Below are 27,458 nucleotides of genomic sequence, written 5' to 3'. Positions count from 1 at the left end.
TCTCTCTCATTCGCATAGCAATATCCGCTCCCGTCCCAAATTAAACCCGTTACCGACCGCTCCCGCGATTTATTCGGAAATTTGCAAACCTCTACCTGAATGGATGACCGCATGGGAAAATTGGGTTGCTGTTGGAAGTGGTGTTAGTGAGGCCAGCAGGGTACAGTCAACCTGTGGTCTGTGTGAGTCCTAATGCCCCGGTATTGTGAATGTGACACCATACTGTCAGTGAATGCAGTCTTTCAAATGAGACGTTACACTAAGGCCCTGACTCTCTGTGGTCATTAAAAATCCCATTGCACTTCTCGTAAAGTGTAGGCGTGTAACCCTTGTCAAATTCCCTTTATCGACCCTTCATCACCATCATGGCCTTCCAATCATCCCCATCCACTAAATTGGCTCTATCACTGTCTCTCTACTCCACCAATAGCTGGTATGTGGGTAGCGCACTGGTAATGTTGTCCTGTGGCTGCCGTCGTATCATCCAAGTGGATGCTGCGCACAGATTGTTGTGGTGTGGAGAGACCCCCCTCATGATTGTGAAGTGCTTTGGGTGTATGGCTATACACAATAAATGTGCTATATAAATATAGATTACAATACATATAAGCCAATCATGTGCTTCATTTTTTTAAAATTCTCTTTTTTGTCGTCCTCAGAATAAAGTAAGACATCTCGGTTTGGGATGACGTGAACATGAGTAAATGATGGCAGAATTAAACTTTTTAGGGAACCTAAACCCTTAAAAGAAAAAGAGCTTTGTGTTAAAATGAATGAACCTCAAAGACCTTTGTCTAGTAATCATCCCAAAATGAATATTGACATTGTTTACATATCCCCATGTTGTTCCATCAGCTTGTCTAACGTGATCCCAGCAGCATGAAATCTGTACATGGCAAATAACTGCAGAGGTCTCATCATAACTGTAGTGACATTATCAGTGCCCAAGCAAAACCAAACGCAAGGATGTCAGAATCAAAGGTCGCAGAAACATCAGCTCCACAGCCTAACTTCAAAGCGCTGTGGGCTCCCTCGGGATCATGCATGCCTACTTTCAAACGCTCACTCACCCCAACTCCAGTCCACTCCAGCCCACTTCCCACAAGCTTATCCATTTATAATAGAGCCCGTGGCTGCCAGATTCCCAACTTTTCCGATGAATTCATGTCGGGGTTGCCGCAGGGGGATAACCAACTGCAGACAAGGGCTCCGTTACTGACGTCATGGGCCCGTTTTCCCCCAGCCCACACCTCCATATCATCCCTCGATCTCTGGCTGGTTTGTGAACGATCTCCCTTGTCACCATGTTCTCTCGCTAGTTGCCTTAGCCACTCTTTCCAACCTTTCCAATCTAAACGTGTCCATTAGTCATTTGGCAAGGACTTTGGTCTCAAGGCTACCTGCGAGGCTCGACTTCGATTGTTGGCTGCCACTGTGTGAGAGTGTCCCACGCACCGAGAGGAGCGGCAGACAAAAACACTTTCCCTAAAACTGCTGAGATGAGCTGTTATTTTGGGCTAATGGTGCCTGAGGGAGAGATTGAAGGCAGGGAAAGAGCAAAGGCGACTGGGAGAGGGTTTCATGTGATGTGTGTTGTGTCACACGTTCAGGGACCGGGCCTGAGTGAGTCAACTAGAAAAACAGAGCGACTCGCTTACGAGGATTCCTTCATACTTTTGTCACTAAGTTGTCTCCTGGGTGGCCGTTTAGTTGGAGAGTTGTGCGCTGCTAGTTAAAAGTTGTGTAATGAAACAGAAGTGTATTTTTCCTCAGGAACAAATCATTTTTGCGCATTTTTATTGGTGTTTTTAAACATTCTCATAATAAGGAATTTCCAGATCTCTTTGCCTTAATGGTGCATTTGAGGTTGCTTGACTTGAGTCTGAAATGTTAAACCCACAATTAAAGATCCCTGAGTCCAAGATTCTAAAAGGAAAGTGCTTCGGCATGAAAAACAATGGATGTCTTGTATATAATATGTGCCCTTTCAGCCTTTTCGGTTGATTAGAGCCCATATTTAGGTCCACATAAAAAACCCTCTCATGCTTCCTTTCTCAGGTGTATGACAGAGAACTGGAGAAGACTGAAGGCTTTGAGCAATTTGCTGATTTCTGTCAAACGTTTAAACTTTACCGTGGAAGAACCCAGAATGACAGCGAAGATCCTTCCGTTGTTGGAGAGTTCAAGGTATGGTCACTCATAACCTCACAGCTGCTATCAACCGCTATCACGTGTGCTCTTATTAAGTCTCCATAAGGAAATAAAAAACATTCAGACGGCGCCAGATGAAGCAAGAGATGGGTGTTGAGGCTTATTAGCTGAGCTGAAATGTCATTTGAATCAGGCCTTCTAAAACTGATAGGTTACTTGCCTCTGGCAGGTTCAGTCTGTACTTCGTCAAATTTACCAGTGAACAATTTGTTAATTTAGACCATTCTGCAACAGTTACAGAGACTCATGCCATTAGTGAAAAATGTCCAAAAATTTTTTTTTTTTCTTATTTAGAGAAACTTTGGTTCTTTAATGGTTTTTAAAGACCTGTGGGCAAATAGCCTTTTAACAAGAAGTTGTATAGAGTTTGTGAAGATACTGTATAGTTTTGTTAAAAATTAAAATGTTCTTAAAGATTCATTGTGGGATTTTTAGGGCTGAAGAATTGATTTGCTTTATGGATTTTTTATTATTTTTTTGTTATTGTTTGTTTGAAAATAAAATAATAATTACGCAAAAAAGTAAATAATTTTATCAGCATAAAGCAAAATTTAGGTTGTTATTGTTTTAGAATAATTTATTTGATTATTTATTTACAATTTTATGTTTATTGTTCTATTGACCTTATTCCTCAATGCAGAAGTGTGCTCATTTTTGCGATTGTTTTAGAACTATGGGAGAAATTATTAGAAATAATAAACAGCTGAAAACAGTCAAACTACTTGGTCAACAAACATTGATTATACAGACAAAATAAAATAATATAATAAGGAAATATCAGTTTGCAACATCAAGCAGCATAACAAGCTGTTTTTACTGCCTAAAAGTGACTAGAAAGAAGTGCTTGTACGCGGAGAATAAGGTGAATAGTACAGTAATTACATTTCTGTACTGTACTTCAAGTTAATCTTATTTTAAATATGATTTTGTTTAAAGTTTAATTTTCTTTTTAAGTATTTACATTTTATTAAGAGTTTATTTCACTTAAAACTTTAATTTAGCTTTAGTTAATAATAATGATAAGTTTTAAATCATTTAGACCAGGGGTGTCCTTACTCCTTACTACAAGACTAGCTCCAACTCCCTCCAACACACCTGCCTGGAACTCTAGTATACCTAGAAAGAGCTTGATTAGCTGGTTAAGGTGTGTTTAATTGGGGCTGGAACTAAAATATGCAGGACACCGGCCCTCCAGGACTGAGTATGGACACCTCTGATTTAGACCATGCAACAAAAATGAAGAATCAATTATTCACCTTATTCTTCGCATTTGAGCTGGCACAGCCATTTCAATCCTTTTGGTTCGAGACTTCCAGTCTCATTCACTTCCATTGATTTTTAGATTTTAAAATAGCTTATTCTGCTGCTTGATGTTGCAAACTGATATTTTCTTATTATATTATTCTACTTTGTATGTATAATCATGCAAACACTTTCTGACCATTTTCTGCGGTTTATTATTCCGAGACATTTTTGTCCCATAGGCAACTGAATCGGAAGTTCTAAAACAATCGCAAAAATTAGCACACTTCCGCACTGAAGATTAAGGTCAATAGACTACCACTAAAAAGCAAAAAAATTAAATAAGTAAATAAAAATAAAAGTAATCCATATTTCTAGCGTATTATGAAATAAAATACTTTTTATTTGTCTATTTTGTCATTTTGTAAATGATTCATTATGAATAAGTTTTCATTTTATGTGCACTATTTCTATAGAATTCTCTTAAGGCATCCAACATATGGCCGTAAATCTCATTTTGGTTCTAATTGGAAGCTTTAATTTGTAGAGTGTAGATGCTTTTTCCTGGTTTATTTAGATTACAACTGGTTTAGTTCTAGTAGGATTTGAGGGAACTAAATTTGAGGGATTAAAGTGTAATTTGAGGTTTGTCTGGAGGCCCCAGACAGCAGGTCTCCAGAAAAAAAAGTAAAACTAAATTACACCATGAGTTACTCTGACTCCTGTCTCGTCCTCCTTCAGGGTTCGTTTAAGATCTATCCATTGCCTGATGATCCCTCTATGCCTGTACCCACACGTCAGTTTCGCAAACTCCCCCCGAACGGTATAGAGGAGTGCTTGGTACGCATCTACATCATCCAGGCTTTTGGGTTACAGCCCAAAGATGCCAATGGCAAGGTAGGTAAAACCCAATGGAATTATCACATTTTAAAAAATCAGTTGTTCAATTTTCTAAATGACTCAAGGTTGTTGCAACAGCTCTTGTTTTGATTTTTTCACCAGACACATTCACAAATTTCTGTCATGTTTTTTTTTTCACTGGCCAGACGAGTCTTTTGCGAATCCTCTGCAAGTGCCAGAGTCATAAGAGCGAGCCGAAAAATTGCTTTATGAAAACATGGAGCCACCCTTTTACCCACAACCATAAACTCTCAATCGACCTGGCCAACACGCCACCACCGCTGGCCCGGCGTCAGATGGGCTTTCCCTTCATTAGTTGCGAATATGCTAAGATGACGTCCTTTCATCACCTACTCAGGCCAGGAGTTATGATATGGAACATTTCACACATGCACTCGCTGCCTGTGAAACACACACTGATCACAGAGATTTGCTGCCTTTTTCCACAGCGAGAGCAAAGAGCGCTTGTTTTAAGTACAAAACGAGGGCGGGCTGTTTTGGATATTGTCGCTTATAGTATATACGTGCAAGTGTGTGGCTGTGTTAACACATACTAACAAGCACTTCTTGTTCTTTCATAGTGTGACCCCTACGTTAAGATCACGCTTGGCAAGAAATCAGTCGATGACCACGACAATTACATACCCTGTACTTTGGAGCCCGTCTTTGGAAAGTGAGTTTTCTCTCTTTTTCACGGTCTCTGAACATACACACAAGCACCATGCAGATGCAGAAACGCACGTCATTGCAAGGATGGAGCAGACCAGCAGGGGTCGCCACACTCATAATAATGATGACTCCCTTACCCTAAGGGTCTTGGATCAAGAAGGGAAGATTGTTCTGGTAGTTCAATGATGGCAGAATACTGAGATTGTGAATTAGGGCCTTGTTAGGTAAAATTATTTCCGACAAGTATTAAAAGAAAAAAAAAGGTTTGTTTTTTGCTTCTCATCTACTGTAGGATGTTTGAGCTGACCTGCTGTCTGCCTCTTGAGAAAGACCTGAAGATTACACTCTATGATTACGACATGGTGACTAAAGATGAGAAAATCGGAGAGACCATCATTGATTTGGAGAACCGCTTCTTGTCTCGTCATGGTGCTCGCTGCGGCCTTCCGCAGTCCTACTGTCTGTAAGAGATATCCTATTTGTCATACTATTTCCTTTCATCTCCCTTTTATTATTAGTCTTTATGAAAATTGTAAAGAACAGGAAATTAATGTGTACGTTTATCTATGAAATATCCCATGCGTGTCCAATTCAACTCCTGGAGGGCCACAGTCCTGCAGAGTTGAGCCTCAGACAGCTCCAACAGACTTGTTTAGAAGTTTCTAGCCTGTTTAAAGGTTTCGATTAGTTGGTTTAGGTGTGTTTAATTAGGGTAGAAGTTAAACTCTGTGAGACAGTGGATCTCCCGGAACATGTTTGGGCACTTTGATTGTTGAGTTTCGTCATATTCAATCATATTTCGATGGTGATCTTCTCTGACTCAGTAAAAACAGTTTAATCAGTTTAAAATAGGTAGTTGGTCTCAAATCCCGGCCAAGCTGTTTAGGTTGTTGTTGCTAGTCTTCCAGCTTGGACAAAACAGTTTTTTCTGACTTTTCAGATACACTTCAAATAATTGTTTTTAGTTGATTCAAATTAACTTTTTTTTTGTCATCTCAACTTACTTAAAACTTACTAAAACATTAAGTAAACTTTTTTGTATAATTTAGTTATGATTTATTATTAAAATAAGTTAAAGTAACATAAAATTATTTTTTGTCATGACTTTTGTAATGTAATTTTTGTACTGTATAATATTTTTTTCTGGTTCACACAGTCTCAAATGTGATTGTACACATGACATATTATTTTACTGATATTTATATTTAAATCATGAAAAGATTTCCATAGGGTCTTATTTGTTTACATTATTTAACGTATTAGGAGTGGGTTTTTTTCTTCACTCCCATCATGTGAAGTTTTTTTTCCCTCTCCGCTGTCGCCACCGCCTCGCATGGTTCAGGATTGGTAGAGCTACGCATTGATGAATTTGCTCTTCAGTGTTTGAACTCTCAGTAATGATTAAATCACACTGAACTGAGCTGAACTGAACTAAACTGAACTTAAACACTAAAACCTGAACCACACTGTTCCAGTTACTATGACCATTTATGTGAAGCTGCTTTGACACAATCTACATTGTAAAAGCGCTATACAAATAAAGCTGAATTGAATTGAATTGAATAGTAGGCCTACATGGAATCTGTGTGCTCAGATTCCGCAGATTTTTAGCCCATTATTGATTCTGTTTATTTACTTGTGTAAATGTGTGTAAATTTATATTTATTCAGTTTTTTTATTAATTTCAGTAATATGTTTTTGAATAATATGAAAATATTCATATGATTTATTTACAATACAGTTTGTAAAGTAATATTTTCTGTCTTTTAGTAGAGATATTATATGAGAGACTTGTTTTGTTTACCAAATAAATTGTAAACATTAAATAAAAGTTTACACGGTATTACTTTTTATTTCATATAATAAGATTTTAGTTATGATACTCCCAAAATCATTCTGCCTAAATCCACAGATTTTTAACAAAATTCTGTACAGAAAAAGCAAAAATTGTCCGCAGATTCCGTCTGGCCCTACGTATTAGTTAACCTTAACTATGTGTTAGACCCCCCTTATGCCAGATTAAGATTTAGCCCTGGACACCAGATTCTGTCAGAAAATGTCTGTTTCCCTGGGTAGTCAGTGACAGGCCAGTGGAGCCACCCAATGCCCAAACCTGTTAACCAGTGTTCAACAGAATTAAAGACTCTTTAATTAAAGTCACTTATTAATATGGTAGTTGAATAAGAAAGCTAGAGAGGAGCAGAAGCAGGAGACAAAACAATGGTTATAAAGAAAGACCAGTGTCTATTGAATAATCTTAGTTATGTATGATTCAATGCTCAGACTTTGTCTGACCAGGATAAATCCAACAGGTGTTATTATACCACAAGCAACAGCAATGGAAAATTACTGCCTCACAACATTGTCCAGAGACGATACAGATCTTGAAAGTGAGACATCCTCTTATTTTTTATGCTTGAAAACAAGTATTGCATGAATCCACACAGTCATAAGATTATAACAATGTGGAAAAATGAAATAATTAATGAATTAATGAAAGAAAATAATTCTAATAAAATATAAGCACATAATAAAATGACAAATAATATCCAATATTAATCAAATTATTAACTAATGATCATTAAAATGACATAATGATAATTGTATAAATAACTAATGATCATATGATTAAATTAAATAATTAAATGAAGAATAAACAAACATAAACAAATGAAAATAAAACACTAATAAATGATTACTTTCTTGAAACAACACACACATAAGCTTCATATGAGTAATGTTTTACACCCTAATCAGAATATCTAGTTCACATTGTTTATTTATTTATTTTGGGTTTAATTTTTGTAACTGGTGGTGAGGGCTAGCCGCGTATTTATTCTTTTTATTTTGCCAGATATCTCTATCTGGCACACAACTAAGGTACAACTAAAACAAGTGGCATTTTTGTATTGTTTAGTTTTCTGGAATAATACACTTTTCAACACCACCGTTACAGTGGAACAAATATAATCACTATAGAAATTATCATTAAGAGAAATAAATACTATACAAGTATTTCATTATTAACAACTACAAGTATATTACTTTAAACTAATTGTTGAAAATTATTTAAATAGATTTACCCTCAGTTGAGTAAAATCTGGACACATAGCAGTTGGGTTTGTTTATCTATTAGCGGAAACTGAGTGGATTTACTCCTGAATTTTTAGTGTAGTGAGAAGTCTATTAAGTTAAGAAAATATGGCTCTGCACAATGGAGAAAAGTTGTTTATTTTATAGTTAGCAGATGATTACTCTTCTGATGGTTCAAAGAACCATTTTGTGTTCTAAATGAACTCTTTTTCTTTCTATGTGCTGACTCTAGGTCAGGAATTAACCAGTGGCGAGATCAACTTAAACCATCTCAGCTACTTCATCGTCTGTGTGAGAGGCGAAACTACAAACTCCCCGTCTACAAGCAGGATCGAATTTACTTCAGAGGACATGAATACACTGTCGCAGACCTTGGTCAGTGTCCCAAACACACATTTCAACTAAACCTAGTTTCCTATCGTTGATTTTAATGAGCGCTAATTCTTCGATTGTCGTTATCAAAAAGTGGCTTGACAGATAGTGAAGATATACGAATGAATGCAAGTATCGCAACCTATTAAACCCGCGGGCTGGACGGCGAAAAAAGAAAGTGGAAGTCTTTTCTTTGGAGCTGCTGAAAGCATTAGTCACGAGTAAGAGCTAATCAAAGCAGCAGCCCGACTCCATCACATCTTCCGTCATTAAAAAAAAAGAAAAGCGAGCTGAGCACAAGATCGGCTGTGGTTCTGTAAAAATACTGACAGAAAAAGAATAACGATATATGTCTCGGCTTGTGCCATACATCATATCTGTGTGTGTGGGATCACAGAGCTGTCGGTGAAGCCGTTTGGCTGTTTCTACTCGGGCGCTATAAGCGGAAAGAATGAGTTGTTCCTCTGTGTGAAGAAAAACAAGTGCGATATTGTAAAGACGAAGGACCTGTATAAACATACAGCACCTCTGACATAGTCGTTCATTCGCAGCAAATACATCACTCCTTGCCACAGCAACCTGACGTCCATTCTGTTTCAAAGTGCGCCTTTGGGAGGATAATGCAAAGTTATGCTAGTCGATGTTAGCGATGTGTAACCTCCATCAGATCCTCCCAACACATCTGGCTTGACCTTGAAGCCCCTTCAAGTCTCGTAGCCGCCTTTCTACCAGTCATATGTCACACAGGGCCTACAGAAAGCCAAGCTCTCCAGCCGTTTTCCAATTCCATGATGCTTTGGGACCAGAGGTCGGCTTCAGATTTATGGTGAACTAGCATACAAGCATGTTCAGCCAAGGTCAACACAACCGCCTCCTTCAGCCTCACGCTCCTGTGTCTCTTGGTGGAGGAAAACTACATCTCTTTGTTTGGTCCACGTAACTGCAGTAACCCGCGCGTCAAAGCAATTATCAGGTGGCCATTTGGGGCATTTCATGGCACAAATTGTCTTCCTCCACTTCAGTCTTTTTCCTTGTTTCTCCAGACTCCGACCGTGTTTCCCTGAGGGACGTGACACAGGGTTTCAAACCATAAACTTAACAGTGGGCGTTTATTTTTTTTATTTTTGCTTCTCTCGCTCTCTCTTTTTGCGTTTCGAAAGGGAAAACTCTCGTCTTAGATCAACAGCAATGAAATCAACGCATCATCGAAGGAACAGGGAAAGATAAACATTTCCGACTATTTAAGTGGAATGCTTCATGAACGTTGGCTTTTTTGTTGGACTTCATAAAACTTGATGCCCAAATGTTCTTCATATCGAATCAGAGGTTCCATTTTGGTTCCATTTCATGGTTTGAATGAAAAATAGCAGTATGATGAATCTTCTTTAGTATTGTTAAAGAGCCCCTATTATGGGTTTTTTACAATGAGCTTCCATGCAGTGTGTAACAGCACTATGTGAATGAAAACATCCAGCTGAGGTTTAAATCTAAAAGTGCACCGTGTTTAAAACTATTGATTCTATAGCAAAATGGTCGACTCAGAGTTGAATAAATGAATCAAGTTGGGTTAGGATGTTTTGCTTGAATGCGACAACATCGACATGGTACATCACCAAATATGTAGTTCCAGATCTGTTAAAATGTGAATGCGTGTTCCCTTCAGACACTAGCGGAGCGTGAGGGATCACGGGACTGATCATGACATGAAGATGACAATCACTGACAGACGTAGATTCGGCTGCGGGCAGTAAAGAGTTAAAGTTCATTTTCACAACAACACCACCGTATAGCCAACCTAGTGCTGTGTTTGCTCCAGTCATTTTTCAGATTTTTGAGACAATAACCTACGCTGAAACACCGGACTCGCTGGCTGTTAATGCTGAATGTGTCGTTGTTATTATTAGGGTTAGCGTTAAGAGTACAATAATATTCTGGTGTTTAACTGCATTTCTTTATTGCATTCCTGCATTGGCCTCTCACATAATCTCTGCTACTTCATAGCTATGGTGGGCATTTCTCTCTGTCTCGCACTGAGTGCAGTCAACCAATCAGAACAGACTAGGTCATCGGTCCAATCTGCACAGATTAAGGAGGGGTTTGGGAACAAATGAATCGCAGAATGAATCATATGGGAATTATTTGGATAATTAGATAAAAATAAATGCATATTATAAGACAATAAAAGTGTATTTGACCTTGCATGCATATCAGCCTTTTGTTGGGGACACCCAAAACCAAAATATGACCTTTTACATTGCAAAATAGGGGCAATTTAAACTCTTATAACCTGAATAAACATGGAAGTTTGATATGACTCTGTTTTGGAGCTTGTGTGTCAATGTGGATGTAAATTATAATGACCCTATGGTTTACTGCAGATGAAGGGAAACCTCTTAACCCTCACTTGGGACCAGTGATGGAGCGTCTGGCTCTGTTGGTGTTGAGGAGGCATGGTTTGGTGCCTGAACATGTTGAGACGCGACCCCTCTACAGCCCCCTTCAGCCAGATATAGAACAGGTTATACGTCACATATTGTTACTTCTATTGTTACTTCCAAAATTCTATTATGTTTTATTTATTATATAAACACAGGACATTGCATTTCCATATTTCATTAGTTAATTTTACATTACAAGTGTCATTCTCTTGTATGTATCTAATGCGTTTAAATGTATTATTAAACGGTGCATCCGGAAAGTATTCATATCGCTTGACTTGATTTTTTTATGTTACAGCCTTATTCCAAAATTTATTAAATTAATTTATTTCCTCAAAGTTCTACATACAATACCTCATAATGACAATTTGAAAAAAGTGTTTTTAAATTCGTTGCAAAGTTTTTACAAATAAAAAAACCTGAAAAATCACATTTACATAAGTATTCACTGCCTTTGCTCATTATTTTGTAGATGCAAATTTGGCAGCAATTACAGCCTTAAGTCTTTTTGAATATGATGCCACAAGCTTGGCACACCTGTCCTTGGGAGTTTTTGCCCATTCCTCTTTGCAGTACCTCTCATGCTCTGTCAGACTGAACGCGAAGTGATGGTGTACAGCCATTTTCAGATCTCTCCAGAGATGTTTAAAATGATTTAGGTCTGGGCTCTGGCTGGGCCACTCAAGGACATTCACCGAGTTGCTGTAAAGCCACTACATTGATATATTGGCTTGTGTGTTTTGGGTTATTGTCCTGTCTCAGAGGTCCACAGGCAATTCCTTTGGCTTCAGGCATGGTTTGTGCTTTGACATGCACTGCCAAACCTGGGGCCTTATATAGACAGGACCTTGTATATATAGAATTTACCACAGGTGAAATCCAATTAGGCTGCTGACACATCTCAAGAATGATCAGTGGAAACAGAATGTACCTGAGCTCAATTTAGAGCTTCACGGCAAAGGCTGTCAATACTTATGCACATGTGATTTTTCAGGTTTTTTATTTTTTTTAAATTTGCAACAATTTCAAAAGAAATGTTTTTCACATTGTCATTATGGGGTATTGTGTGTAGGATTTTGAGGAAATAAATGAAGTTAATCCATTTTGGAATAAGGCTGTAACTTAAAAAATGTGAAAAAAGTGAGCTCACTTTATATTTTCAGGATGCACTGTACCTCATGTATAATATGATTTATTTTCATTTTATTTATTGTAATATACTTATTTGTATTATTTTATTTTACATAGTGGCAACTTGTATTTTAGCAGTTATTTTCAGCGATTTTATTGTATTTGTAAGCATACTTTTAAATCTGCATAGTTATGTTGCTTCATAGAGTTTACTGTATGTCATGCAAAAGATGCCTTGTCACTCTTCACTGAGACTTATTTATTTTCCAATACTCAGGGGCGACTACAAATGTGGGTGGACCTGTTCCCTAAGTCTTTAGGCCCTCCAGGTCCTCCATTCAACATCACCCCACGCAAAGCTAAAAAGTAAGAGCATTTCACTCTCTATCTGTCAGTGTGTCTTTCTCAAAAAATCGAAACAAGTCCTTGTTTTCTGCCCCATAGGTTCTTCCTGCGCTGTATTATATGGAACACAAGAGATGTAATCTTGGATGATGTCAGCGTTACCGGGGAGAAGATGAGTGACATTTATGTGAAAGGGTACATCTGGGTGTCATAAAGGGGTTGTTGGGTTTATGTGTATGAGCTCTGCTTAGATTGAGTAGTTCTTGTTTCCCATATCACTGGCCTGTTGCTTGTCTGTTGCCACTGTGACCAATAGTAACAATGGCTTGCAAAAATGATCGATCAGTAGCAACAAACACACAGTTGCGAGGCAACCATAGACCCAAGGTGTAGATCAATTACAGCTGAGCAGCATTGTCCTCTAATGTGTTGGAAATGAGGTGTAGGGTAATTGCGAATGTTTTTTTTTTTTCAATCCTAGCTGGATGCACGGCCATGAGGAGAACAAGCAGAAAACAGACGTGCACTACCGATCGCTGGGGGGAGAGGGTAACTTTAACTGGCGCTTCCTCTTCCCCTTCCACTATTTACCTGCGGAACAACTGTGCACCATTGATAAAAAGGTGAGCGGAAAGCAAGAATATGTGACATCTAGGAATCCTATATGGTCCCTCTGAAATTACCATTACCGTTTTTTTACAGAAAGAAAAAAGGCAGAAAATATCAATCAAGTACATACACCACCTTGCCTGTCCAGTGTCCACAGATTTAGTTTTTTGCTTTTTTATTTTTATTTTAATTAAATGATCCCTCCCAGCAGGCACACAGTGTAATAAGATGTTAATATTAGGTTAGATTTAGGTCAGGATGTCAGGTTACCAAAATTCAGCAGTCTCAAACTAAAATTGGCAGGGGGCCATATAAGTGACTGACAACTCATATGAGGGCCGTTTTAACATTCTAGCACACAAAATTAGTGGAAACCTGATGTAACTGATGCATTCAGATATTCTTCCCCAGAAGATCAAAGCTCTTTCTTTTTGATTATTGTTGTACATATTGAAAGGGTAGTTTAAACTGCTATGGAAATACTACAATTTACTAAATGGCGTAATAATAATATTTATTATTATTATTTCTCAATCAATTGTTGCTTAAACAAAAGTTTAACAGATAGTGTAAGAAAGCAGAAAACGGTTTGGGTAAGATTAGTGACTTTACTGGCAATAGTTCTTCTCAATAATTTTTTTGAATTTTATTTGAAAATTTGAATCCATCAGTAAGGACTAGAACTAGTGACGTTCTTGCTGTGAGGTAACAGTGCTAACCACTGGGCCACCGTGCCACCCATCTAGGAAAGGAGGAGGAGTAAGGGTGGAAGGGGGGATTCTTCAAAACGAAGATGGCTGTTATATGGAACTTAGGCTATTTATAGTGGCTTAGGAGTCATCTGATTGGTGATTCATAAATTGGATAATGCGGGACCAGCCGCAAGCAATCATAAGCACATGATCCTCTCAAAATTAGTTTATAAATAAACTTCACTTAATTATGTGCAAAAATATTTTCCATTTGTTGTAAAGGTTCAAATAAGGTCAATTTAAAGGTGAGATAATTTAATTCATTTGTATTATATTTAGTTAAATAAAACTTAGAATTTCCTGAAATAAGTAAAAAATCTAATATTAAAACAATCCATTAAAATGTTTTTGTTTTTCTTTTGTTTGTTTAATAATTATTCATTTTTCTGTTTGTTTATTAGCCAATAGCAGCTGAAATTTCCCGTTTTGGCCCAGAATTTTTATTTCAATGCATCCTTAACATCAACTAAGAAAGACATGAAAACTCAAACTGTATTTGTTTAGTGGTTAGCGGGTGACGCTAGGCCTGTCAACATTCATATCCTCACTCTGCACAGAAATCTCCAGCTTTGATTGAGTCTGAATAGGTGATCCGCGGGTCACCCTGCGTGATTTGCAGAGGTTTCGCCTAACGCCCACATTTTGAAGGATATCAGTGCAGTTGGCAGGTGTTAAATGCAATGTTTCAAACCCAGATATGTTGCAGGCTGCATCTGGCATGCTTCCACTCGCTTGAACGTGGTACATGAACATCTTGTAACAGCAAGACAGTCCAGACTTCAGCCAAGCCAGCTCAGAGAAAACAGTCGTGATGGACAAGGCACTTAAAGTGAGGTTTTGGCAGGCGAGAGATCAGTTATGGTAAGATTGAAGATAGCGGTTCCACCCATTAAACGGAGAGAGCTGCCCACAACAGCTGTCAGAAGATAGATCCACTTTGGCTGGGCTTTTTTTTTGGACACAACACACCATAGAGCTGATACATAGCGAGACGGATTCTCAGTGATGGATTGGAAGTGAGTTCTTATTTGCAGTGTTTGTTTTGATGGAGCTGTACGCGGTTGTCAGGCTGGACGTGCAGCCTGTTTACCGGTGAACGGCAGCAGTGCAGCCCTGTGAAGCGTGTGTTCATTATGCTGGCCGTGTTTGTCCGTTCATCCATCACGGGTACAGTAATGCCATCACGCTGCTGGAATCTCGTCTGGCGGTGGGGTGCAGAATCGGGAGTCGCTAACACTCTTTTTCTGACGCTCTCCCTCTCTGTCTCTCACCCGCTTTCTAATTCTGCTTCGCACATTCACGCGATCATTTCCTCACTCTGTCTTTCTCAAGCCTGTCAGTTTATTTCTAATACTGTTTCTCCTGGGGCTGCACAATATATATCGTTTCAGCATCAATACTACAATGTGAGCATTCACAATACAGTAGTCACATCACAGGATCTGCAATGTGGAGTCAGGATTATAGTTGACCAGGTGCTCTTGTAAAAACACATGTGGAGTCATTGCAAAGTTTAACCATAAAGTTACCAAAAGGTATATCATCTGCATGTGTTTTTAAGGCTTGTGATTGTGTGAGCATTTCAAGCCATTTAAAAGCATTCAGACACAAGAAATTAAAATGTTTGTACTTTATGAAAGATTAATTATACAGTAGTTAGATACGATGAAGACTATATTGTTGGAGTGGGCCAGTATAAGATTCTGACAGTATGACAACCTTGAATAAAAATATTATGATTACACAGAATTGTAATTACTGGTCTAAATATGTTCTTTTTAAATGTCTTGGTAATAAACACCAACTTTTCCCCATTGAACTATGCTCTAATTTAACAATCTAAGCGCAAAGTGTAAAACGCATGGTACAAAAGCATTAAAGCTGTGTCTAAATCCACTTTTGCTATTGTAAGAATAGAAAAATAGGCACGTGTCCTAACAGAGTTGTGCTTAGTCTCTTAATGAGTTATGTGTGTATTTTGAGCATAACTGGCATTAAACCAATCGGAGTCTCATCTCCCATTCCCTTTAGGAGTCATTTATGTCGCTCTATGGCGCATTTGCTATTTACATGGGGGACTTTGTAGGTAAAACTGAATGGTTCACTAGTGAGAAAACAAACTTCTACAGTGCGAGGATAAAGAACGAGCCTCCTCCATTTGGCCTCTTCACATTCTTTTTACCTAACTTTTACTTCTTTACTTTACTGCAGTAAGAAAACGGTAAAGACATCTATTAGTCTACATATTTAATTGTGTTTGTTAAGCGGAAAGATTTGTTTCCAAACTATTTCTAAAATCAGTTCTAATTTCCAGCAAATGAATAAATGAACAATAATAAGGAAGTGTGGTCAAAAAACTGAGTTATAGCCAAACACATGTCCTATTCTTATGCCCTATATGGTGACACATTTGTCTCCAAAACCGAAGAGGTGGACAGATCTAAACTTGTTTTTATTATAGCAAATATACATATGCGCATAATATATAAAACTGCTAGGAATAATAACGTTGTACAAATGCACTTTGTGCTGGACTTTAGACCAGCCTTTAGTTGGTCAGTGGCGCAGTCTATTTCAGTTCCTCAAAATAGCAATGTGCCAACAAATGCGCCTTAACACACCTCCTTTTTATACCAGAACTCCTACGAGTCCACAAAGTGGTGCAAATGAATTTGCTTGTTAAACAACGGGGCGCAAAACGTAAAAATGAGGGTTTTGCTGGTCTGAAATTACAGGTAGTCTGAAATTAGGGTTTCGCTAGTCTTTGGCCTTATTGAGACTGGTGTATGATAGGGCCATATATATTTTCTTTTAAGAAACATTTTAAATATTTTGGAACAGTAAACATGTCAGGCTTAATAATTAAAGTAAATCATTGACTTCTGCTGTTTTTATTAGTTTGAAAAACTACAGATTTCTCTACAACCTGAAAAGGCATCCTTGGTTATCTTTCTTTGAATAAAAGTAAGCCACTGCACTGTTAGGGTTCATGGCATGTTTGGATGTTGGTGTTATAGCTTTTTGTTTTTCAAATGTTTTCTGAGTCAGGGTCTGACAAGTGATGTGGAAGGTCCTTTTCTGTTGGATAATGTTGCCATAAAGTAGCTAAATAAAATAGTCATAAAAAAACATGTAAAAGTACATAAACCATAGAAACGGCATAACAGAATTTTTTTGCGGTTTTAATACCTCGACTTTTTCAAACCACAGTAAACCTTGAAACCTCTTATCGTCCCATGCCCACATGCCTACATGTGATTATTCAATTTGTATGTCTGATAGCTGCTAGTCTCACAGAAAATTACTGGCTTGCTTGGTTTGGGAGTTGTGAAGCTGCGCATCGATGGATTAGCTCTTCAGTGTTTTGGTCTTCCAGCAGTGAAAATTAAACCACACTGAACTGAACTAAACTGAACTTCAACTTTGAAAACTGGACTGATGCAGTTTTAATTTACTAGAGTTTTTACGTTAAGATGCTCTGACACAATCTACATTGTAAAAGTGCTGAAGAAATAAAGAGGAATTGAATAAAAAAAAGCATAAAATACTGTTTATTTCATTTCAACTGTAATTACAGTTGAAGTCAGAATTATTAACCTCGCTTTTCTTTTTTTTTTGTCCTTTTTTTTAAATATTTTCCAAATGATGTTTGACAGGGCAAGGAAATATTCACAGTTTGAGTGATAATATTTTTTTCTTTTGGAGAAAGTCTTATTTGTTTTATTTTGGCTAGAATAAAATTAGTTTTTACATTTTTAAAGACCTTTTTAAGTTCAATATTATTAGCCCCTTTAAGCTATTTTTTTTTCGATAGTCTACAGAACAAACTGCTATGTTTAGAAGTGTGTTGAAAAAAAATTCTCTCCATTAAACAATAAAAAACAAACAGGGGGACCTAATAATTCTGACTTCAACTGTAAGTGCATTTCAAAAATACCTTAGGAATAATGTGTATAATATTGGGTTATTAAGGTACATGTATATTTTGTACAGGTTTTGTTTTAATTTATTAAAGTTTTTATTTTTATTTTTTTATTGTTTTTCTTCTTTTTTTCTTTTCGATTAAATGTAATTCCATTTTGTTTTAAATGGTAGGGATGAAAATAATCATTGTTAAATATTTCTGTTATTTATTTTTTTTTTTTTGTTATCTGTAAAAGCTTAATAAACAGATAAAAAAGTCGTAACACTTTATTTTGATAGTCAATTTTAGCATAAGTAGACTGTCTGCTTAATATCTGTTGATACTGCTCCTTCAACAGACATTTAACTGACTATAAGAAACTTTGCAAGTACATGTCAACTAACCCACATAGAATTAGTTGGCATGTAACTTAAATTCAACAAACAGACCAATAAAATAAAGTGTGACCCAAAAAGTTTATCAATCTCCAACTGATGGCACATTTAAAAACGGCCAGTGAAATTTAAAGACACTCATCACTTTATCATGCTACAGAAAAAACAAAAAACAAAAAAAACAGTGCTCTCATTGAAATAAAAAAAACTTGTTTTCATTGGGAAAAATGCTTTAAGGAGAAACCTTGAATAACACTCGCAGCAGTAAACTACTTCAAAGGTTTTTATTTTTTATTTCTAAACGAAAAAGGTCAAAAACGCGTCAGTGGACATGTGACCTTACACTTCCAGTGGACATGTGCCCTTACACTTGGGTTTCTATTTTAAAACAGTGCTTCAATGAATCAGCCAGATTAACCTTGCGCATTAGATGTCAGAAAAAGTCATATAAATATAAAAGTAATGAGCCTAAAACTTTTAGAAAAATACCAAAGATAACTGGTAAATAATTTCACCTTTACACTTATCATGGTTACAGTAGCACAAATGAAACAAACGTCTACACTTTCATCAGAAAAATTGCTACAGTAATTAATAAGTAGGTAGTTCTTCTGTCTGCACCTCTATCAATCACACCATGTTTCCTTCTCTCCAGGAGCACTTTTGGAGTCTGGATAAAGTTGAAACGAAGCTTCCTCCTAAACTTACTATCCAGATTTGGGACAATGACAAGTTCTCCTTTGATGATTTCCTCGGTAAGACCAAAAAGCCACTCGTCATCCCTCATGTCAGATCACTCCTCAGCCTCCTCCTCAGCTCAGCGAATTCAGCCGTGTTAACCTTGCGCAGCACCACAAAGCCCTTCTGCGTATTTTTCAGCCTTGACATGACAGAAGAAAAATACTGTGTGGGACTGGACCACACTGATAGGACCATGTGTGTGGTTTATTGTTTTGAACCTATAGCTCTGCTGTCTGTATGGACATAAGCGCAGATGAAGTTTTTTTTTTTGGTGATGGCTACCTCCGTAACCTGTGTGAGGTTGTGAAGTGTGACCGTCAGCATAAATGAGCTTAACAACCTTAACGCAAATACATCATTCAGACCACACGAGACCCCTATAACGTCTTTACTGCTGATATTATTATTATCAGCTGAACCTGATTTCCAGCATGTCAGCACAAACTGCAAGAAAAATGAGTTATGGGCTGACTCTTTAAAGACCTCTATAAAATACTCTGATCTATGAACATTCGTGAAATAATTAGCATCTGACCACGATGTGAAAACCTCAAAGAAATAACAGACTGCCAGAAGCGGAGGCTGAAGGACAAACTTTTTTTTGGACTGACCGTATGGGAAATGATTGGAAAAATGTAGGTTGCTTGCTGACTTTTGCTTCTATCCTGTTATGCTTATTTTACATTGATGATGTTTATTTACATTTACATTTAGTCATTTAGCAGACGCTTTTATCCAAAGCGACTTACAAATGAGGACAAGGAAGCAATTTACACAACTAAGAGCAACAATGAATAAGTGCTATAGGCAAGTTTCAGGTCTGTAAAGTTTTTTTTTGTACAGTTAGTGTGATATTCAGAGAGGCAATTGCAGATTAGGAAGTGAAGTGGAGACTAAATAGTTGAGTTTTTAGTCGTTTCTTGAAAGTAGCGAGTGACTCTGCTGTTCTGATGCAGGTAGGGAGTTCATTCCACCAACTGGGCAAATTGAGCGTGAGCGTTCGCGAAAGTGATTTCTTTCCTCTTTGGGATGGAACCACGAGGCGACGTTCATTCACAGAACGCAAGTTTCTGGAGGGCACATAGATCTGCAGAAGCGAGAGCAGATAAGAAGGAGCAAAGCCAGAAGTCACTTTGTAGGCAAACATCAGAGCTTTAAATTTGATGCAAGCAGCAACTGGCAGCCAGTGCAAACAGACTAGCAGCGGAGTGACATGTGCTCGTTTAGGTTCAATGAAGACCACTCGTGCTGCTGCGTTTTGGAGCAGTTGAAGAGGCTTGATAGAATTAGCTGGAAGCCCAGCTAGTAGAGAGTTGCAGTAATCCAGTTTGGAGAGAACAAGAGCTTGAACAAGGAGTTGAGCTGCATGTTCAGATAAGAAGGGTTGGATCTTTCTGATGTTATAGAGTGCGAATCTGCACGATCGAGCAGATCGATTTACAGATGAGATATGAATGTAAAGACACTTTTACTTAATATACAGTCTTGGGTGAACATTACATATTCCACTGTTGTATTTGTTGTATTCGCCATGCGTGACATAAATATTCTGAATCTCTTTCTCAGGCTCTTTGGAGATGGATCTGAACCACATGCTGAGTCCTGCGAAGTCTCCAGAGAAGTGTGGTCTTGAGATGCTCACTCAGTCCCAGGACAAACTGGTCTCTTTGTTTGAGCAGAAGACGGTGAAAGGCTGGTGGCCGTGTGTCTGTGACAAAGAAGACAAGAAGATACTTGCTGTAAGAGTTACACACAGACCAAAGTTATAGTTGTTTACTTTTTAATGACTGATTGCCAGTTTGGCTATGTTCACACTTCAGCCAAATATGGCCCGAATCAGATTTTTTTTGCCCACATGTGACTCAGGCAATGACAGTGTGAACAGAATCTCAGAATATGGAATCTCATATTTTCAGGTCAGATATGTGCCACTTTCATATGTAGTCTTAAATCAGACACAGATCTGATGTTTTGCAATGCGAGTGTAAATGGTTATGTCGGATTTCATGTGACTTTTACACAATCATTGCGTGACATGCGTCATCATTCTGTGCTTGAAACATCATCTACTCCTCAGGAGCATAGTAGAACAGCACACATGGCAATTCCTTTACCACAGAAAGTTGGTTGTTCATTTTGAAAAAGATTTTGGAAGCAAAACTGGTGTTTTTAACGACTAAGGCACAAGTCGATCGCGAAGCTGAAGAGCGTTGTGCATGTTGCGGATAGGGAATCCGTGTGCAAAGGTTGGGAGAACTTTCTCTCAGAGAAAAAAAGAGCAGTAATTGTAATTATTAATTGTCAGTGCGCTTGTAAACTCTACAGTATTTCTTACAATTTTTACAGTATTTCTGGCAAAATTTACAATCGCATTGTGAATTAACTATTACACCTGTGCTGTAGTTTTACTTTTCACAGTATTACTGGCAACCAAAATTGGCAGCAATACTGTACATTTTACAGCATTTTTTTAACAGTAAGAAAAATAGACAATGTAATAACATACTTTTTTAATCACTCTATTATCTCATGAAAACTGAATTTAAACAAACAGCCTATCATTCACTGCAGTGTTTCATTCCTGAATAAATGAGCAAATATTTTGTATCAATGGTTTGATGAAGACTTGCTTTGTTTTCAAATTATTATATCAGTTTGAACAAGTCATTTGAATGAACTATTCAGTTAATCCTTCATTGAGACCTACTGGTAGTTTTAAGTTCATATTTATTTTTCTGTGCCATGCTTAAACCAGTCAGGCTACCAACAACAACAAAACAAACACTGAGAAAAAATATTCTTGAATTATCGTAATCAAAGAAATTCTTAAAATATATTTGGAGATTCATTGTTTTATTATTATCACACACCACTAATTACAGTACACATTTTCCAGCTATCAGCTTGTCTCTCTCTTTCGTGACTCAGGGAAAGGTGGAGATGTCTCTGGAAATAGTCTGTGAACAGGAGCAGGATGAGAGGCCTGCAGGACTCGGCCGAGATGAGCCCAACATGAATCCCCATCTAGAGGAGCCTCAGTAAGCGAAAAACCCATCACCCACAATTCCTCTCCAATAACAGCTTTCAGTATTAACCTTTTTATTGGCCCTCAGCTCAATGTGGGGCTGCAGAATTTAATATAAGGTTTCTAATATAGTGCTTATTTCGGTCTTTCTCTAGGCGTCCCGAGACATCATTCTTATGGTTCTCGTCCCCATATAAGACGTTTAGGTTCATTGTGTGGAGGAGGTTTAAGTGGCTTATTCTGGGCCTCTTTATACTCTTTTTCATTATTCTCTTCCTTGGAGTATTTCTCTACGCCTTCCCTGTGAGTATCTCTGTCTGTATATATGTGTGTGTGTCTGCCTACAAGCTCATGGTAGTAATTGTGTCGATTAAAGAAGAGGATTGAAGTGTAAATAGTGGTTTCTATGATCATGAAGTGTTTGATCAGAGACGTGTGTGTCTGATCGCAGTTCAGAAACTTGTGGCTTGTGTTTTTTAGTAATGCACACGCTGAAGACTCATGCACATGCTGTGCAAACAATCCTGTGTTACGAACATCTATTAGTCAAAACCATGTTCACATTTAACTAAGGATCTTATGTACAATTTTAACATACAATACAAATTAAACAAAATTATTTGCATATGTTACAATTAAAAAGTACTTATGTTAATTATTAATATTATTCATATCAAGTAAATGATTTAAAGGCGACAAAAAAGGGTTACTTAAAAACTAGATGGATCTATTATTTCAGAGTATCAGAATGTTTCTCAAATCAATAAACAAGTATATTAATATTTTGATTAATTAGAACAAAACTTAAGATGTAAAACATATTCATTGTTTCCCACGCTTTACGTGAGTGCATCACCAAGGTATATTAACGGCCTCCCAAGTATATTTGATGACAGTTTTTTATTTTTATTTTTTTTTACCAATACTATCATCCTTTTACAATTTTTTCATATCCTCAAAAGATAACCAATCATTCACATTTGATCAACCAGTGAAAAGTCTTCTCTCGCCCCATTTTGTACTGCTCATTGTGTGCAATCAACATCTGCAAGAACATGCTCTAAAGAGACCCAATGAGATGCACCTTTTTAAGGCTTAAAAATACGTCCAGCCATTGTTTCTTAAATCTAAACAAAATGTTCTCCTAAAATGTCCTAAAATATACTCGGGGAGGATGAAACGACATCTAAACTGGCTGCAAAATATATGTACATCATTAGAAATGGTCAATCAACTAATTTGCCTTATTTATATAATACACACTTTTTATTCAAATTAATAATTAATTATTAATAAAACATCCATTTGAGAGATATTGTCTGTTTATATTCCTTTTTCATGTAATTTATATCTTATTTGCTGTATAAGTTAATCATTTGATGACGTTGATATATTAAATATTTTATAAGTATCTGAAATGCTTTGGCAATACTGTTCTAAATGTCAAGCCAATAAAGTAGCCCGAAGAGAGAGATGTGCAGATGGCTCCTAAATAGCATAAAAATAAGAGAAATAGTGGATTTCTGTTTTATTGTAACAAATTGAAAAGCAACTGTGTATAACAGTGTCATAATAAATAAAAGTTTTGTTAAAAATCACATTAATTTTTGTGTCACATGTAGTTAACGATTTATGTGCAGTGGGTAAAGGATGTGTTTTAATCCGGCGAACACTGCATGTTTATTTCATACCTGTGGGAAGCAGTGATATTTCTGCCTATAAAAAAAAGTATAATATATTTAGTTGTGCATAAATGTACATATATTATATTATATTATATTATATTATATTATATTATATTATATTATATTATATTATATTATATTATATTATATTATATTGAATTATATTATATTATATTATATTATATTATATTATATTATATTATATTATATTATATTATTTGTATTATATTATATTATATTATAGATCAGACCAGAACAGATTAGGGGTGAGTAATTATTTGCATATGTTTATTTCTAAATTAATTAATTTAAAAAATAATATTTACTACTAATATACAATAGCACTTTTTCCTTGCATAACAAAATAATAATTATTATTATTAAAAAAAGATTTGTTAGATGATTCTAACAGTCATTTTCAACACTGATACCATATAGTTTCAAGACCAAGCATACTGTAGTAGACTGATTTCTGAAGCAACATGCAACACTAAAGAAAAATACCTGAAAAAAAGTTTTTCCTTAACAGAAATAAATACATAGTAAAATGTTAAAAGAAAAAGAAATGTAATTACAATCACAAAAAACTGGCTGTTTTTACTGCAGTATATTTGTTGTGGAATAAATTCAGTTTGAATGTGCACGTTGTTGCAATTAGACATTGAGTATAATTTAGCAGCATACTTTAAAAATGCATGAATACAAATATGTTAAATGTTTTTCTATAATCAACTATTGTCATTTATACAGAACTATGCTGCTATGAAGATGGTTGGACCCTTCAGTGGACTAGGAAAGGGAACACAGTGAGACTTTAAAGGAAACAAAGACATAAACTTTCAACTCCAACACCAACCACACCAAAAAAATTCATCCACACATATACAGTACTGCAGAGATCTGCCTTGCTCATGCATATGTACACGCTAAAGGAGAAATCTGAAGACTGTTTTGAAGTCCTGTGTGCCTTTCTGTGTGCATTACATCCTGTTCTACTCCTCCTACACTATATGCATGAAAGTTGCATAATGTCAGTCTGTTTTTGTACATGTATTGCATACAGAGCTCCATGACCTGGTCCTGAACTCTCGCATATTCTACTTACACTTTCATCTCCCGGCCTGTTTAATCCTTTTTCATGTCTCCTTGTAAAACAGACTTCTTTCTTCACAGCCAGATGCGTCTTTCTTCTTCCTTCACGCAGAGAGAGAGAGGGAGACAGAGCCTCCCATCCATTCGTTCCTTTCCTTTTTCAACAGCGCTGGATCTTTAGGTTAAACCCTGATTTGTACTGTTAGGCTGTAAGGTCCGAGACAGACTGGTTATTAGCTGAAACCCTGCTGTCAACCAGCCAGCCTCTCTGATTACTATCACACTTGCTTATTTTTGCTTTAGCGAAATCCCCAGTAAATCGATTCAGGGTCAACTGTAGGTTGGCAACATGTTTGAATCTGTGTGTGTGTGTGTGTGTGTGTGTGTGTGTGTGTGTGTGTGTGTGTGTGTGTGTGTGTGTGTGTGTGTGTGTGTGTGTGTGTGTGTGTGTGTGTGTGTGTGTGTGTGTGTGTGTGTGTGTGTGTGTGTGTGTGTGTGTGGAATGCGGGCTGCGAACAAGAGCAAGAGATAAAAGGGTTGTTTATTTGTGTGAACGTTGCGCTCACGCTTCTTTCTACATTTTTGTATTTGACTTTGTAAAGTATGTGCAGGCGCATCTGGAAGAGGTTGCCAGACTTCTAAACATGCCTGTGTAAGAGCTGTTAAAATACACAAATTGCTTGTTTTCTCTCTGTGACCAGGTCATGAGCTCTTCTCCTTCCTAGTTAGTAAATTTGAAATCGGTCACACATACTGTAGGCCACGTTCACTCAGCAGCAGAATATATAGTGACAGTAGGGCTGCACGATTTGGAGAAGAAAAAAAGTCTAATTTAAATTTTTCTGATCAAAATTGCAATTTGCGATTTAAAATGTGATTCATTACTATTTATTGAATGAGCTGCAGGTTTGATGTGGTGGTTTTAACCAACCCAGGCTCATTCTGATTTAGATTGTGTTACATTGAGCAGGGTAATGTGCATACGAACTGTTTAAAACGATGTGTTTGTTATCGTTTCATGCTCTTTGCAGTGCAATATTTGGCATGAAGCACAGATTAGTGTTCTTGAAATAAAACAGAGAAAGGAGGAATGAAGGAGTTTCCGGCAACTGTCACTGTGTTGCTATGGTTACTGCTAATGTTTGAGGGAAGCGCATTATTAGTGCATGATAAGCGCATTTATATCAAAACTGACTGCAATTATCTGTGCATTAAATTATTTTAATCATCAGTCACAATCAAGAATTTCGACACACCATGGAATAAGAGCAATTGATAGTTCTTTGTTGCTGTTGTTACATTATTTGACAGTTTTCAACTGTTTTTGTATTTGCTCTTTCTTATTTTTTTAAGTTTCATCTTCCAACCAAATTTCAGTTAGGTGTTCCACCTTGTTGACAGGATTCATCTTAAGAAGCAGTAGAAAAACAAACACTGCTACTCTTCTCACAGAGTAAGCAAAACCAAAAATAAAATGACTCGGTTTAGCTTTATTTATGCGTTTGCTTTTAATTGCTTATTTTACTTCTTTATAGCTAGATCTGACAACACTAATGAGTCGAGATAAACCTTGTAATTTATTCTTTGCACCAAGCATATAGGGAAAAAGACTTTAATAGGCTTTGATAGGTCATTGACAACTAGTTTTTCAGTTCTATACAAATTATAATTATAATCACTTGCATTTTCAAAAGTCAATTCAGTTGTTGAATGTAATTGTTACTCCTGTAAATTACTCAACATGATTATAGTGCTAAAATGCTACTAATATTTACTATAGCTGCAGTGTGTACGTGGCCACAGACAGTATTTGAACTGCTGTATGAACAGTATATTTCAAGTCACCATTGGGGATCTGTTAAGGCAACTCTCTGGAGCTCACATTACATTTATCTGACGTCAAGGGCCATATATGAGCAGGAAATGTCAAGAAACCTGGGTTAATCCAACCTAATCTGCAGGATTTCCAAAAGTGTTTACATTACATTTTTTTTTTAAATGAGGGCAAAAAAAGACAAAAGGGACTTCACAGTAAAGAGAAGGCATTCCTATGGCTTAATAGTTCTATTAAGTTTGTATTGTTATCAGATCAGTGCATGAATCTGCTGTATCACTGGAAAATGAGTTAAAGAAAACATGACAGCCTTGCATTTAAATAAAAAACTGATGGATCTCTTGCCAAATATTGTACAGTATAAATCTAAAGAACTGGATTTATGAAAAAATCTCCACTGGTAATGCTGAGTATCTGTGAAAAATTGTCATTCATATATACTGTAGATTTGCAGTAAGTCTCATAATGTGACAATCAAGATGAATATTTGTGAAGTTAAGCATATTTTGCCTTACTGTATACTGTAATGACGCACGTTGTCTAATTGCCTTAAAGCTTCTGCTCTGATCTCTGATCAATTCACTGTGTTAAATTGACTGTATCTCCTCGTGAGCACTGTGTAATATGCTATGGACAAATATATGCTTATATATATTCCAATCTGTATATTTTTTTATCTTTTCATTTCAATTCAGGTGAATAGAAGTCTAAACTACAAAAACACGCTGCCTTTATTTGATTTGTCTTTTTTTTGCACCAGATCCATGGACCACCATATGTGCAGATTTAACCTTTTAAAGCCAAACCACAACAGACTGGTCAGACTGTTTGACTTGAGAGCAAATGAGAAGCACCCCAGCGCCCCAGCCAGAGATTCCTGGAGCCAAAGGCAGCTTACTCTCGCATTTCTACCAGCTGTTCTGTGAAGTGAGTGATTGAAAAAAAACATGGTATATTTTTGATACAGTAGCCCAATATTCTGATCTCAGAAATTTCTCTTTCATGAGTAGTGTTACCACT

The 27,458-nt window shown here is 36.8% G+C and overlaps 1 protein-coding gene across 7 annotated transcripts in view; it reads left to right on the top strand.

Moving 5' to 3' along the window:
* Positions 1 to 27,154, top strand: part of dysf (dysferlin, limb girdle muscular dystrophy 2B (autosomal recessive)) — a 153,008-nt gene extending 125,854 nt beyond the window's left edge. For all 7 annotated transcript variants that reach the window (NM_001442068.1, NM_001442066.1, NM_001442063.1 and 4 more), the window contains 15 exon segments: positions 2,059 to 2,187; positions 4,195 to 4,350; positions 4,935 to 5,026; positions 5,315 to 5,485; positions 8,348 to 8,490; positions 10,866 to 11,005; positions 12,334 to 12,422; positions 12,501 to 12,596; positions 12,883 to 13,024; positions 18,717 to 18,816; positions 20,369 to 20,541; positions 21,731 to 21,840; positions 21,983 to 22,130; positions 24,263 to 26,061; positions 26,093 to 27,154. In NM_001442068.1, the coding sequence (NP_001428997.1) occupies positions 2,059 to 2,187; positions 4,195 to 4,350; positions 4,935 to 5,026; positions 5,315 to 5,485; positions 8,348 to 8,490; positions 10,866 to 11,005; positions 12,334 to 12,422; positions 12,501 to 12,596; positions 12,883 to 13,024; positions 18,717 to 18,816; positions 20,369 to 20,541; positions 21,731 to 21,840; positions 21,983 to 22,130; positions 24,263 to 24,322 (1,749 nt within the window). In that variant the 3' untranslated portion in view covers positions 24,323 to 26,061; positions 26,093 to 27,154.
* The last annotated feature ends 304 nt before the right edge of the window (positions 27,155 to 27,458 follow it).

This window comes from Danio rerio, chromosome 7 (genome assembly GCF_052040795.2).
Source record: "Danio rerio strain M-AB ecotype USA chromosome 7, GRCz13ab, whole genome shotgun sequence".
In the NCBI taxonomy this organism is placed as follows: domain Eukaryota; kingdom Metazoa; phylum Chordata; class Actinopteri; order Cypriniformes; family Danionidae; genus Danio; species Danio rerio.
This window is presented reverse-complemented; position numbering and strand designations above follow the sequence as displayed.